This window comes from Phyllobates terribilis, unplaced genomic scaffold (assembly GCF_046119375.1).
Source record: "Phyllobates terribilis strain yellow unplaced genomic scaffold, ASM4611937v1 Scaffold_207__1_contigs__length_3498100, whole genome shotgun sequence".
Classification (NCBI taxonomy): Eukaryota; Metazoa; Chordata; class Amphibia; order Anura; family Dendrobatidae; genus Phyllobates; species Phyllobates terribilis.
Window position 1 is genome coordinate 571437 of NW_027362967.1, and position 15945 is coordinate 587381.

The 15945-nt window shown below is 42.6% G+C and overlaps 1 protein-coding gene across 2 annotated transcripts in view; it reads left to right on the top strand.

Moving 5' to 3' along the window:
- LOC141213686 (uncharacterized) overlaps window positions 1–15945 on the top strand; it is a 104762-nt gene that overhangs the window by 80897 nt on the left and 7920 nt on the right. The window contains exons 1-6 of one of the 2 annotated variants that reach the window (XM_073665287.1): window positions 2939–3013; window positions 14114–14263; window positions 14393–14572; window positions 14657–14780; window positions 14860–14957; window positions 15158–15248. In XM_073665287.1, coding sequence (XP_073521388.1) covers window positions 14186–14263; window positions 14393–14572; window positions 14657–14780; window positions 14860–14957; window positions 15158–15248 — 571 coding nt within the window. In that variant the 5' untranslated portion in view covers window positions 2939–3013; window positions 14114–14185. Of the gene's footprint in view, window positions 1–2938; window positions 3014–14113; window positions 14264–14392; window positions 14573–14656; window positions 14781–14859; window positions 14958–15157; window positions 15249–15945 lie in introns of those variants that run through there. The other variant, XM_073665288.1, reaches the window with a different exon arrangement.

Sequence of the window (15945 nt, forward strand, 5' to 3'; positions counted from 1 at the left end):
AATTCATGCGTTTTGCACATGCGGAATTGCCTTGCGTATTCTACTGCATTGTATATGGCCATTCCGCATGCGTAAACGCACAAAGAATTGACATGCTGCGGAATTTTCCGCACATCAAAAATGCTGCGGAAAATTCCGCAGTATGGGCATTACAATTGCGGAATGCCATAGGGGACCATGGGGGGAGGCTAACATGCGTAATTCATGCGTTTATGCAGCGGAAATTTCCGCACAAAATACGCATGAATTACGCATCGTGGGCACATACCCTAAAATTTGTTATAGAGATTGATTAGTCCTTTCTGTCTGACCATTGGTTTCAGGGTGGTAGGCGCAGGAAAATAAATGAATTCCCAGTTTATTACAAAAATCTCTGCAGAATTTGGGGACAAATTGCACTGCCCTATCAAACACAGTGTTAAGAGGGATCCCATGTAGCCTTACTTTATGAGAAATAAAAAACCTGGAGAATGTCTCTGCATTAGGTAATCCTCTGAGAAAGGAACAAAATGAGCCCGTTTAATGAATCAGTCAATGACCACTCAAAGACAGTCTTCCCACCAGACAGAGGCAAATCTGTGATGAAATCCATGGACAGATGAGTTCACTGTCTTTCTGGAATTGCAATGGAGCCAATGCTCCAACCGGACTGTTATGACAGACTTTAGCATGTGCGCAAACTTCATGAACAGATACAAAATCTTTAATATAATTAAAATTATACATAGATGGCCACTAAAAAAGGCTAGTGATAGCTCTCTGCATAGCTGTGAACCGCGGACGACCACTCATGATTAAATCATGAAACTCCTGCAACAGCTGCAATCTTAGATACACAGCTACAAATAATTTGGACATAGGCGTGGCGAAAAGAGCAAACGATTGGACTTTACAGATCTTAGCTTCAACCTCCAAGGATATCACAGAAACCACAATGCCCTCAGGGAGAATGGAGGTCTTGGGGGAGAAACAGAACTAAAACTGCTTGGAACCCGGCCTGAAAGTGATAGAGAAATTTAATCTAGAGAAAAATAAGGACCCTCTGGTCGGTCTAGGAGTTAGCCATTTAGCTGATTCAATATACGCTAAATTCTTCTGGTCAGTGACCACAGTTATTTGATGAACTTCTCCCTCCAGAAAATGTCTTCAAACCTTAAAGGCTGATTTAACAGTGAGTAACTCACAATTCCCAACCACAAAATTTCAGCAGATGAAAATTTTCTTGATAAAAAAGCACAAATTGGTCAGAGTCTTGGAACATTGACATAAAACGGCCCCGACCCCGACATCCGAAACATCCACCTCCACAATGAATGGTTCTTGGAGATCGGGTTGGATTAGAACAGGAGCAGACATAAAACTCTCCTTCAATTTTTCAAAAGCCCCAATAGCATCTGGTGACCAAACCTTGAGATCTGCCCCCTTACGTGTGAGGTCAGTAATCTGAGAAAAAAAACCTAAAGAATTTCCTATAATAGTTGGCGAATCCTACAAAATGTTGCAACACTTTCAGGTCACCAGGTTGGACCCAATCTATTATGGCTTTCACCTTCTCAGGATCCATCGTAAACCATCAGCCGATAAAATTACCCCCGGGAATGAAACTTCCTGAACAGAAAAAAAAAAACATTTCTCAATTGTAACAAAGAAAGAATTCTCCCTCAACCTTTCTAATAGAAGACGGACATGTTCCTGGTGAGAATCCAAATCAGGAGAGAAAATTCTATCATCAAGATAAATCACAAGAAATCTCCCGATGTAATCAGAGAAATATCATTCAGAAAGTCGTGAAATCCTGTTGGTGCATTGGAGAATCCAAATGGCAGAACAAGATTATCGAATGAAACCTCAACAACATACATCTCGTACACACACGGCTCCGCTCCGTACATCTCGTACACGCGCGGCACCGCTCCGTACACCTCGTACACACGCGGCTCCGCTTCGTACACCTCGTACACACGCGGCTCCGCTCTGTACACCTCGTACACACACGGCTCCGCTCCGTACACACATGGCACCGCTTCGTACACCTCGTACACACACTGCTCCGCTCCATACACCTCGTACACACACGGCTCTGCTCCGTACACCTCGTACACGAGCGACTCCGCTCCGTACACACATGGCGCCGCTCCGTACACCTCGTACACACACGGCTCCGCTGCGTACAGACGCGACTCTGCTCCGTACACCACTTACAGATGCGGCTCTGCTCCGTACACCTCGTACACACGTGGCTCCGCTCCGTACACCTTGTACACGCACGGCTCCACTCCGTACACCTCATACATCCGCGGCTCCGCTCCGTACACCTCGTACACGCACGGCTCGGCTCCGTACACCTCGTACACGCGCGTCTCTGCTCCGTACACCTCGTAAATGCGCGGCTCCGCTCCGTACACCTTGTACACGCGCGGCTCCGCTCCGTACACCTCGTACACGCGCGGCTCCGCTCCGCACACCTCGTACACACGCGGCTCCCCTCCGTACACCTCGTACACACGCGGCTCCGCTCCGTACGCCTCGTACACGCGCGGCTCCGCTCCGTACACCTCGTAAACGCGCGGCTCCGCTCCGTACACCTCGTACACACGCGGCTCCGCTCCGTACGCCTCGTACACACGCGGCTCCGCTCCGTACACCTCGTACACGCGCGGCTCCGCTCCGTACACCTCGTACACGCGGCTCCGCTCCGTACACCTCGTACACGCGCGGTCCTGCTCCGTACACCTCGTACACGCCCGGCTCCGCTCCGTACACCTCGTACACGCGCGGCTCCGCTCCGTACACCTCGTACACACACGGCTCTGCTACATCCACACTGTAAACCCCTCCTGACCCCACACATAAACTTCAGCTCATCCAGCACCATGACAACCAGCACAGCAGAGTCCTGCATCCACTGAGGCCCCTGATCATGTGACCCCTGACTCCTCCCCTCCTGTGACCTCATCACAGCTCCTGTGCGCACACAACAGCCATATATGTGGTGGCGGCTCTGCAGGTGGAGGTATGTGGAGACCCCCATTACTGGGGCAGGGGGCAATAACCCCTTCAGCACGGAGGCTCTTTTGGGGTCTTGTGTTGCCCCTTTATAACAATCATAAGGTTTCTGTTCTGTTTCCTGTAATAGATACATACGACCCAACTATGGAGACAGGAAGGGAGGAAACGTATTGTTCTCAGAGTACAGGACCCCACAGTGTAATGCCCCCATTATGCCCCTAATGCAGGATGTATGATGCCCCCCACACAGTGTAATGCCCCCATTATGTCCCTTATGCAGTATGTATGATGCCCCCACACAGTGTAATGCCCCCATTATGCCCCTTATGCAGGATGTATGATGCCCCGACACAGTGTAATGCCCCCATTATGCCCCTTATGCAGGATGTATGATGCCCCCCACACAGTGTAATGCCCCCATTATACCCCTTATGCAGGATGTATGATGCCCCCACACAGTGTAATGCCCCCATTATGTCCCTTTCTTTGCCCCACACAGTGTAATGTTCCCATAGTACCGCCATCCCCCCGCACAGTACAATCAGAGGCATAACTAGGGTCTGATAGGACCCGTTGCGAGATTTCGACCACCCCCCATCCTGATATGTACAGTGGGTACGGAAAGTATTCAGACCCCTGTGAATTTTTCACTCTTTGTTTCATTGCAGCCATTTGGTAAATTCTAAAAAGTTCATTTTTTTCTCTCATTAAAGTACACTCTGCACCCCATCTTCACTTAAAAAGAAACAGAAATGTAGAAATTTTTGCAAATTTATTAAAAAGAAACACAATTTTATAAATAATAGTTAATTTGAAAGATAAAATACAGAATCAAAGGAATAGTATGATATTATGATATTGCGTACACTTTTGTAGATTAAAGGTTACAAAGGTTAAATACTTATAAAGGTTACATACTTACTATAAGATAGCAGAAGAAAAAGATTTCCCTAGTAGCATGTACATCATCTGTCCGGAAACATCAGCTGGAGAAGCGTTCAGCGATGGGCAGAGAATGCGTCCTAGGTCCTACACTGTGAAGAGCGTCCTCTTCACAGGTCCACAATGCTTCTGCCATAACTGAATTCTTCAACAGCTTTATACATTTTAGAAAAAGGCTTACCCAACCTAATATTACGTAAGCATGAAAGTTCATAGGTTGTTGTCCAACATTCCAATCCCATGACAGTGGCCAGCTATCACAGATAAGCAATGCCGGACAAGACCTGTTCACGGACCATTCTACTTCTGTCATAATGTTTACATATGATAAGAGTAAATCCTACACCGGGTTATAAATCAGAACAAGGTTTTCTTCCCAGACAGTATATTGTGTTAAGAAGCTATGTATCAGTGAGATACATTCACAGATAAAGTATACCTTAACACAGAATATATAACCAGAATATTAATTAATGGTTGGATACATCATAATGGGTTTCAGATAGCCACTTATATTTTTTGTACTACAATAAGCTTCTCCATCTGAAGCCATATGCCTGTAATTCTTATTTACAATATTGTGCAATCGTCTGTCTCTAGTTCTACATCGGATCTCTCATGGCATATACAAAAGGCTAATTCCCTTCAGTAATAAAGATTAAACCTCAGACTGTTAGTAAACTTAAACTAATGCTATGTTTTAGTATGTCTGGACTAATGACCCCTAGTCTACTGAGGTTGGATACCGACAAATGCTGACATGTTTGGTTCCTATTTTATTTCAATATGGATCTGAAATATAAAATAGCCATTTTTCATGTTTATACTACAGTTATGTATTTATGTTTTGAAAAATCTAATAAAAATTATGTTAAAAAAAAAAACAGTGAAAAATTTAAAGGGAATACTTTCCGTACCCCCTGTATACGTATGTCCCTTATCCTGGGCCTCAACCTAGTATATGTCCCCCGTTCTGCCCCTGTTCTTTGGTGTATAGAAAAAAATAAACTATTACACTCACCAGGGGCGAACATAGAAGTGATGGAACCCCATAACAGAAGTATAATGCACAGCCCATAGTCCGTACATGTAGTATAATGCACAGACCACAGTTCATACATGTAGTATAGTGCACAGCCCATAGTCCATACATGTAGTATAATGCACAGCCCATAGTCATACATGTAGTATAATGCACAGCCCATAGTCCGTACATGTAGTATAATGCACAGACCATAGTCCGTACATGTAGTATAATTCACAGCCCATAGTCCGTACATGTAGTATAATGCACAGACCACAGTTCATACATGTAGTATAATGCACAGCCCATAGTCCGTACATGTAGCATAATGCACAGCCCATAGTCCGTGCATGTAGTATAATTCACAGCCTATAGTCATCCATGTAGTATAATGCACAGCCCATAGTCATCTATTTAGTATAATGCACAGCCCATAGTCTGTACATGTAGTATAATGCACAGCCCTTAGTCCGTACATGTAGTACAACCCCTGGCAAAAATTATGGAATCACCGGGCTCGCAGGATGTTCATAAAGTTGTTGAAAAAAAGCAGATCACAGACATAGCACAAAACTAAAGTCATTTCAAATGGCAACTTTATGGCTTTAAGAAACACTAAAAGAAATCAAGAAAAAAAATGTGGTACTCAGTAAGGGTAATTTCTTTCCGACCAAGCAGAGGGAAAAAATTATGGAATCACTCAATTCTGAGGAAAAAATTCTGGAATCATGAAAAACAAAACACAAAAGAACACTCCAATACATCACTAGTATTTTGTTGCACCACCTCTGGCTTTAATAACAGCTTGCAGTCTCTGAGGCGTGGACTTAATGAGTGACAAACAGTACTCTTCATCGATCTGGCTCCAACTTTCTCTGATTGCTGTTGCCAGATCAGCTTTGCAGGTTGGAGCCTTGTCATGGACTATTTTCTTCAACTTCCACCAAAGATTTTCAATTGGATTGAGATCCGGACTATTTGCAGGCCATGACATTGACCTTATGTGTCTTCTTTCATGGAATGTTTTCACAGTTTTGCTCTATGGCAGGATGCATTATCATCTTGAAAAATGATGTCATCATCCCCAAACATCCTTTCAATTGATGGGATAAGAAAACTGTCCAAAATATCAATGTAAACTTGGGCATTTATTGAAGATGTAATGACAGCCATCTCCCCAGTGCTTTTACCTGACATGCAGCCCCATATCATCAATGACTGTGGAAATTTGCATGTTCTCTTCATGCAGTCATCTTTATAAATCTCATTGGAACGGCACCAAACAAAAGTTCCAGCATCATCACTTTGCCCAATGCAGATTTGCGATTCATCACTGAATATGACTTTCATCCAGTTATCCACAGTCCACGATTGCTTTTCCTTAGCCCATTGTAACCTTGTTTTTTCTGTTTAGGTGTTAATGATGGCTTTTGTGTAGCTTTTCTGTATGTAAATCCCCTTTCCTTTAGGCTGTTTCTTACAGTTCGGTCACAGACATTGACTCCAGTTTCCTCCCATTCGTTCCTCATTTGTTTTATTGTGCATTTCCTGTTTTGGAGACATATTGCTTTAAGTTTCTGGTCTTGATACTTTGATGTCTTCCTTGGTCTACCAGTATGTTTGCCTTTAACAACCTTCCCATGTTTGCATTTGGTCCAGATTTTAGACACAGCTGACTGTGAACAACCAACATCTTTTGCAACATTGCATGATGATTTACCTTCTTTTAAGAGTTTGATAATCCTCTCCTTTGTTTCAATTGACATCTCTCGTGTTGGTGCCATGATTCATGTCAGTCCACTTGGTGCAACAGTTCTCCAAGGTGTGATCACTCCTTTTTAGATGCAGACTAATGAGCAGATCTAATTTGATGCAGGTGTTAGTTTTGGAAAGGAAAATTTACAGAGTGATTCCATAATTTTTTCCCTCTGCTTGGTCGGAAAAAAATTACCCTTACTGAGTACAACATTTTTTTTCTTGATTTCTTTTAGTATTTCTTAAAGCCATAAAGTTGCCATTTGAAATGACTTTAATGTTGTTGAAAAAAATCAGATCACAGACATGTCACAAATCTAAACAACTGAATGAACATCCTCCGAGCCCGGTGATTCCATAATTTTTGCCAGGGGTTGTATAATGCACAGCCCATAGTCCATACATGCAGTATAATGCACAGCCCATAGTCCGTACATGTATAATGCACAGCCCATAGTCCGTACATGTAGCATAATGCACAGCCCATGGTCCGTACAAGTAGCATAATACACAGCCCATGGTTCGTACATGTAGTATAATGCACAGCCCATGGTCCGTACATGTAGTATAATGCACAGCCCATACTCATACATGTAGTATAATGCACAGCCCATAGTCCGTTCATGTAGTATAATGCACAGCCCATAGTCCATACATATAGTATAATGCACAGCGCATAGTCCGTACATGTAGTATAATGCACAGCCCATAGTCATACATGTAGTATAATGCACAGCCCATAGTCCATACATGTATAATGCACAGCCCATAGTCCGTACATGTAGCATAATGCACAGCCCATGGTCCGTACAAGTAGCATAATACACAGCCCATGGTTCGTACATGTAGTATAATGCACAGCCCATGGTCCGTACATGTAGTATAATGCACAGCCCATACTCATACATGTAGTATAATGCACAGCCCATAGTCCGTTCATGTAGTATAATGCACAGCCCATAGTCCATACATATAGTATAATGCACAGCGCATAGTCCGTACATGTAGTATAATGCACAGCCCATAGTCATACATGTAGTATAATGCACAGCCCATAGTCCATACATGTATAATGCACAGCCCATAGTCCGTACATGTAGCATAATGCACAGCCCATGGTCCGTACAAGTAGCATAATACACAGCCCATGGTTCGTACATGTAGTATAATGCACAGCCCATGGTCCGTACATGTAGTATAATGCACAGCCCATACTCATACATGTAGTATAATGCACAGCCCATAGTCCGTTCATGTAGTATAATGCACAGCCCATAGTCCATACATATAGTATAATGCACAGCGCATAGTCCGTACATGTAGTATAATGCACAGCCCATAGTCATACATGTAGTATAATGCACAGCCCATAGTCCATACATGTAGTATAATGCACAGCCCATAGTCACACATGTAGTATAATGCACAGCCCATAGTCATACATGTAGTATAATGCACAGCGCATAGTCCGTACATGTAGTATAATGCACAGCCCATAGTCATACATGTAGTATAATGCACAGCCCATAGTCATACATGTAGTATAATGCACAGCCCATAGTCATACATGTAGTATAATGCACAGCCCATACTCTTACATGTAGTATAATGCACAGCCCATAGTCATACATGTAGTATAATGCACAGCCCACACTCTTACATGTAGTATAATGCACAGCCCATAGTCATCTATGTAGTATAATGCACAGCCCACAGTCATACATGTAGTATAATGCACAGCCCATAGTCCATACATGTAGTATAATGCACAGCCCATAGTCCGTACATGTAGTATAATGCACAGCCCATAGTCATACATGTAGTATAATGCACAGCCCATAGTCCATACATGTAGTATAATGCACAGCCCATAGTCCATACATGTAGTATAATGCACAGCCCATAGTCCATACATGTAGTATAATGCACAGCCCACACTCTTACATGTAGTATAATGCACAGCCCATACTCTTACATGTAGTATAATGCACAGCCCATAGTCCATACATGTAGTATAATGCACAGCCCACAGTCATACATGTAGTATAATGCACAGCCCATAGTCATCCATGTAGTATAATGCACAGCCCATAGTCATCCATGTAGTATAATGCACAGCCCATACTCTTACATGTAGTATAATGCACAGCCCATAGTCCATACATGTAGTATAATGCACAGCCCATACTCATACATGTAGTATAATGCACAGCCCATAGTCATCCATGTAGTATAATGCACAGCCCATACTCTTACATGTAGTATAATGCACAGCCCATACTCTTACATGTAGTATAATGCACAGCCCACACTCTTACATGTAGTATAATGCACAGCCCATAGTCCATACATGTAGTATAATGCACAGCCCATACTCATACATGTAGTATAATGCACAGCCCATAGTCATCCATGTAGTATAATGCACAGCCCACACTCATACATGTAGTATAATGCACAGCCCATACTCATACATGTAGTATAATGCACAGCCCACACTCATACATGTAGTATAATGCACAGCGCATAGTTCATACATGTAGTATAATGCACAGCCCATAGTCATCCATGTAGTATAATGCACAGCCCATAGTCCATACATGTAGTATAATGCACAGCCCATAGTCATACATGTAGTATAATGCACAGCCCTCACTCTTACATGTAGTATAATGCACAGCCCATAGTCATACATGTAGTATAATGCACAGCCCATACTCTTACATGTAGTATAATGCACTGCCCACACTCTTACATGTAGTATAATGCACAGCCCATAGTCATACATGTAGTATAATGCACAGCCCATAGTCATACATGTAGTATAATGCACAGCCCTCACTCTTACATGTAGTATAATGCACAGCCCATAGTCATACATGTAGTATAATGCACAGCCCATAGTCATACATGTAGTATAATGCACAGCCCACACTCTTACATGTAGTATAATGCACTGCCCACACTCTTACATGTAGTATAATGCACAGCCCATAGTCATACATGTAGTATAATGCACAGCCCATAGTCATACATGTAGTATAATGCACAGCCCTCACTCTTACATGTAGTATAATGCACAGCCCATAGTCATACATGTAGTATAATGCACAGCCCATACTCATACATGTAGTATAATGCACAGCCCACACTCATACATGTAGTATAATGCACAGCCCACACTCTTACATGTAGTATAATGCACAGCCCATAGTCATACATGTAGTATAATGCACAGCGCATAGTTCATACATGTAGTATAATGCACAGCCCTCACTCTTACATGTAGTATAATGCACTGCCCACACTCTTACATGTAGTATAATGCACAGCCCACACTCATACATGTAGTATAATGCACAGCCCACACTCTTACATGTAGTATAATGCACAGCCCATACTCATACATGTAGTATAATGCACAGCCCATAGTCATCCATGTAGTATAATGCACAGCCCACACTCATACATGTAGTATAATGCACAGCCCATACTCATACATGTAGTATAATGCACAGCCCACACTCATACATGTAGTATAATGCACAGCCCATAGTCCATACATGTAGTATAATGCACAGCCCATACTCATACATGTAGTATAATGCACAGCCCATAGTCATCCATGTAGTATAATGCACAGCCCACACTCATACATGTAGTATAATGCACAGCCCATACTCATACATGTAGTATAATGCACAGCCCACACTCTTACATGTAGTATAATGCACAGCGCATAGTCCATACATGTAGTATAATGCACAGTCCATACTCATACATGTAGTATAATGCACAGCCCATAGTCATCCATGTAGTATAATGCACAGCCCACACTCATACATGTAGTATAATGCACAGCCCATACTCATACATGTAGTATAATGCACAGCCCACACTCTTACATGTAGTATAATGCACAGCGCATAGTCCATACATGTAGTATAATGCACAGTCCATACTCATACATGTAGTATAATGCACAGCCCACACTCATACATGTAGTATAATGCACAGCCCACACTCTTACATGTAGTATAATGCACAGTCCACACTCTTACATGTAGTATAATGCACAGCCCACACTCATACATGTAGTATAATGCACAGCCCACACTCATACATGTAGTATAATGCACAGCCCACACTCTTACATGTAGTATAATGCACAGTCCACACTCTTACATGTAGTATAATGCACAGTCCACACTCTTACATGTAGTATAATGCACAGTCCACACTCTTACATGTAGTATAATGCACAGCCCATACTCATACATGTAGTATAATGCACAGCCCACACTCATACATGTAGTATAATGCACAGCCCATACTCATACATGTAGTATAATGCACAGCCCATAGTCCATACATGTAGTATAATGCACAGCCCATACTCATACATGTAGTATAATGCACAGCCCATACTCATACATGTAGTATAATGCACAGCCCATAGTCATACATGTAGTATAATGCACAGCCCATACTCATACATGTAGTATAATGCACAGCCCACACTCATACATGTAGTATAATGTACAGCCCATAGTCCGTACATGTAGTATAATGTACAGCCCACACTCTTACATGTAGTATAATGCACAGCCCATAGTCCATACATGTAGTATAATGCACAGCCCATAGTCCGTACATGTAGTATAATGCACAGCCCATAGTCCGTACATGTAGTATAATGCACAGCTCATAGTCATACATGTAGTATAATGCACAGTCCACACTCTTACATGTAGTATAATGCACAGCCCATAGTCATACATGTAGTATAATGTACAGCCCATAGTCCGTACATGTAGTATAATGTACAGCCCACACTCTTACATGTAGTATAATGCACAGCCCATAGTCCATACATGTAGTATAATGCACAGCCCATAGTCCGTACATGTAGTATAATGCACAGCCCATAGTCCGTACATGTAGTATAATGCACAGCTCATAGTCATACATGTAGTATAATGCACAGTCCACACTCTTACATGTAGTATAATGCACAGCCCATAGTCATCCATGTAGTATAATGCACAGCCCATAGTCCGTACATGTAGTATAATGCACAGCCCATAGTCCGTACATGTAGTATAATGCACAGCCCACAGTCCATACATGTAGTATAATGCACAGCCCATAGTCCGTACATGTAGTATAATGCACAGCTCATAGTCATACATGTAGTATAATGCACAGTCCACACTCTTACATGTAGTATAATGCACAGCCCATAGTCATCCATGTAGTATAATGCACAGCCCATAGTCCTCCATATAGTATAATGCACAGCGCATAGTCATACATGTAGTATAATGCACAGCCCATACTCATACATGTAGTATAATGCACAGCCCATAGTCATCCATGTAGTATAATGCACAGCCCACAGTCATACATGTAGTATAATGCACAGCCCATAGTCCATACATGTAGTATAATGCACAGCCCATAGTCCATACATGTAGTATAATACACAGCCCACACTCATACATGTAGTATAATGCACAGCCCACACTCTTACATGTAGTATAATGCACAGCCCACACTCTTACATGTAGTATAATGCACAGCCCACAGTCCGTACATGTAGTATAATGCACAGCCCATAGTCATACATGTAGTATAATGCACAGCCCATAGAACGTACATGTAGTATAATGCACAGCCCACACTCTTACATGTAGTATTATGGCAAAGGGCACCGTGTACTCGCTGATTAAAAGAAAACAGAACATTATACTCGCCTTCTCTCTGCTCCCTCGCAGCTCGGTGTCTTTTTTCTGGAGCTGCCGCTGACTTCAGCTGCAAGTGACAGGAGAGCATGATGTTACTTCCATGCGCCCCCTAATGGCGTACATGCCGATGTCAGCTGCTGGCCTCTGATTGGTCAGCAGCGTGTATTGTGGCACTTCAGCTGAATGTCAGTCCGAGAACACATCCAGCTGAAGTAGGGGTCGGTCGCAGGAGCCACTGCGGTCATTAAGCCTCTCAATATAATGCTCTCATAGTACCTCTATTTCCCCACACCGTATAATGTTCTCACAGTACCACCATCCCCCCACATACAGTATAATGTTCCCACAGTACCGCCATCCCCCCACATACAGTATAATGTTCCCACAGTACCGCCATCTTCCTACATACAGTATAATGTTCTCACATTACCACCATCTTCCCACATACAGTATAATGTTCTCATAGTACTGCCATCCCCCCACATACAGTATAATGTTCTCACAGTACCGCCATCTTCCCACATACAGTATAATGTTCCCACATTACCACCATCCCCCCGCATACAGTATAATGTTCCCACAGTACCGCCATCTTCCCACATACAGTATAACACTTGGTTTTCTTTTTTTGGTGTTTTTCATGTAATATATGGAAGCCTACAGGAAAATGCTAAAAGAAACATAATATCCAGGAATAAACCACTGTACATGGAGACATTAGCATCAAATAACTGTCTTGTTCTTACAAACACGCTCTTATAAATGAGATCTAACTAGTGTTGAGCGAGTATGTTCTGTCCGAGTACGCTCGGGCCGAGCTCCGAGTATTTACAGCTGCTCGGTGATATGCTTGAATCACTCCCTTGTGTATGATTTGCGACTATTTGACAGTTTTATTACATGGGAAGAATGTCTATTTCTTACACATTCTTCACATGTAATAAAGCTGTCAAACAGTTGCAAATCATGCACATGGGAGTGATTCAAGCATATCACCGAGCAGCTGTAAATACTCGGAGCTCGGCCCGAGCGTACTCGGACAGAACATACTCGCTCAACACTAGATCTAACATGATAAAAGATTACAACCTGGGAAAGACGGGAAACATTCATATAGACGGTCGGTGATGATGTAGTCAGTGACGGACTCTGGACAAATTTGTTTCTAGAGCCTTATTAGAAGATGAAGATGTCGTCCTCATCTTGAAGTTGTTATTTCTCATGCCATGTGTAATGTATATGACGAGAATTAGCGTTATGGAAGATGAGTCTATAAGAAACGTATTCAGCTGCAGACTCCGAGGCAGAAACTGCTTGTTGTCTGTGGCCTAAAATATATAGGTTTTATTAGTACGTCAGGGACAAAAGCAGAATGTTGTAAAATAATAAAAATACCATTGCTGCTTGGGTTTCTGGGTGATTCTTACTGAAGCAGTGGCCAACTTAGCCAGTGATTGGAAGTATGGAGGAGATGTCTAAGTCAGCAATTCAACTTATGTTCCAGTCCATAAAAAACTAGAGAACACAACATCTACACATTCTATCTCCTGATAGATTTCCCTTATTGTCTCCAGTAATTGTATTATTACACAGGATTCTTTATGATGTTACATCGGCTCATCTTCTTCTCATTCAGGTCTCTACAATATCAGATCCTCTCAGTGAAGATCTTCTATATAAGAGAATTTTTCTGAATGACCTATCAAGGATGGACATGGACAGAGACAAGATGATGGAGAGGATATTACACCTCACCCTAGAGATCCTCTTCCGGATTACTGGAGAGGTGAGAGATTCTGATGACGTCACATTACATCATTCTTATCTATGGGAATAACAGATGGACAGAACTGGAGAGGTGAGGACTCTGGAAATGTCTGGAGTGAGATTTATTAATGTGTCTCTCCATAACCAGGATTACACAGTAGTGAAGAAGACCTCTAGTGAGCGCTGTCAGGACCCTGTGTCTGAGGGATGGGGAAGACCCCTGAGCCCAATCACAGGGCCTCCATCTCACCCCCTGATACATGAGGACATCAATGACCAGAAGATCCTAGAACTCACCTACAAGATGATTGAGCTGCTGACTGGAGAGGTGACACTGCTGGGAATGCTGGGACATTATACAGTAATGCTATGGAGGGATTGGGGGGGATGACTGTATCATTGTATGTGTCAGGTTCCTATAAGATGTCAGGATGTCACAGTCTATTTCTCCATGGAGGAGTGGGAGTATTTAGAAGGACACAAATATCTGTACAGGGACATCATGATGGAGGTTCCCCAGCCCCTCGCATCACCAGGTAATAGGACTAAATACCCACGGCCTATAATTCTCTGTATGTAAAGAATTAATTCAGTCCCTGTATGTGTTTCCTCCAGATCTATCCAGTAAGAGGACAACACCAGAGAGATGTCCCCGTCCTCTTCTTCCACAGGACTGTAAACAAGAAGATCCCAATGTTCCTCAGGATCATCAGGTAGATGGAGAGAAGGTGTCATGAGATCTCCCCTATGATGTGTAGACGGCTGTGAAGGTCTTGTGCTCAGTCTTGTTTCATCCACCAGTATTATATATTTTATACTTGTGTAAAGAGAACGTTGGAGATGGCAGGATTAGAGCTGATCATAGATGTGACTTCTCCATCTGTCTGTGACTTTTACAATATTTTTGTTTCAGGGTGAAGATCTGACCCATATTAATACTACAGAGACATATGTGAGGTGTGATGAGCGGTGTAAGGAGGAGATTCCTACATATGACTACCCAAGTGAGTAGTAACCACTAAATGCAGAGAAGTCACAGATTCTTCTCAGTCACTGGCTGTGGCTGCTTTATCGGTGGTGTAGTCCGGCCGTATCACAATCGTGTGATCACCATTTTCCCTCTAGACCACAACATTCTTCTCCATCCAAATATGGTCACATTACTTTGTGTAATTGTGAAAGCCTTTTTCTGTAGAACTTACAACCTGGAGGATCCACCTACCCCCTGGGATTAGGAGACGCTGGCCATTACCTGCCCAGATCTGTAAACTACAAAGCCAAATGACAGCGTACGTAGAAAATGCTGACAAGTGAGAAAATCACTTGACGAAACATTCTGATGGACCTGTAAGAGAAAGCAGAGGGTGATGATGCTGTTGGCTTCCTAGATCCCTGATATCTTATTGGATGAATCTACCTTCTCTCCCTTCTCTGCGGCTGAATGTGCTCGTATGGTCCCTACAAGACCAGGTCCAGTCTTTCTGGCCAAACTTCACTTTTATGATCGCAAATATTAAATGTGCAGTGAGGGCCAAGTGTGAATTTCTGTACAAAGTTTCCCTTTATTCTGACTTTTTAATTTCTTTTAAAACTGAATAACTTCAAGCAGGATTGGGATAAAACTACATAAATAACATTACACCTGTGCCATGATATGTCTCTAAGCTGTGCGTGGCTGATGGCTGTAATATACATCTATTC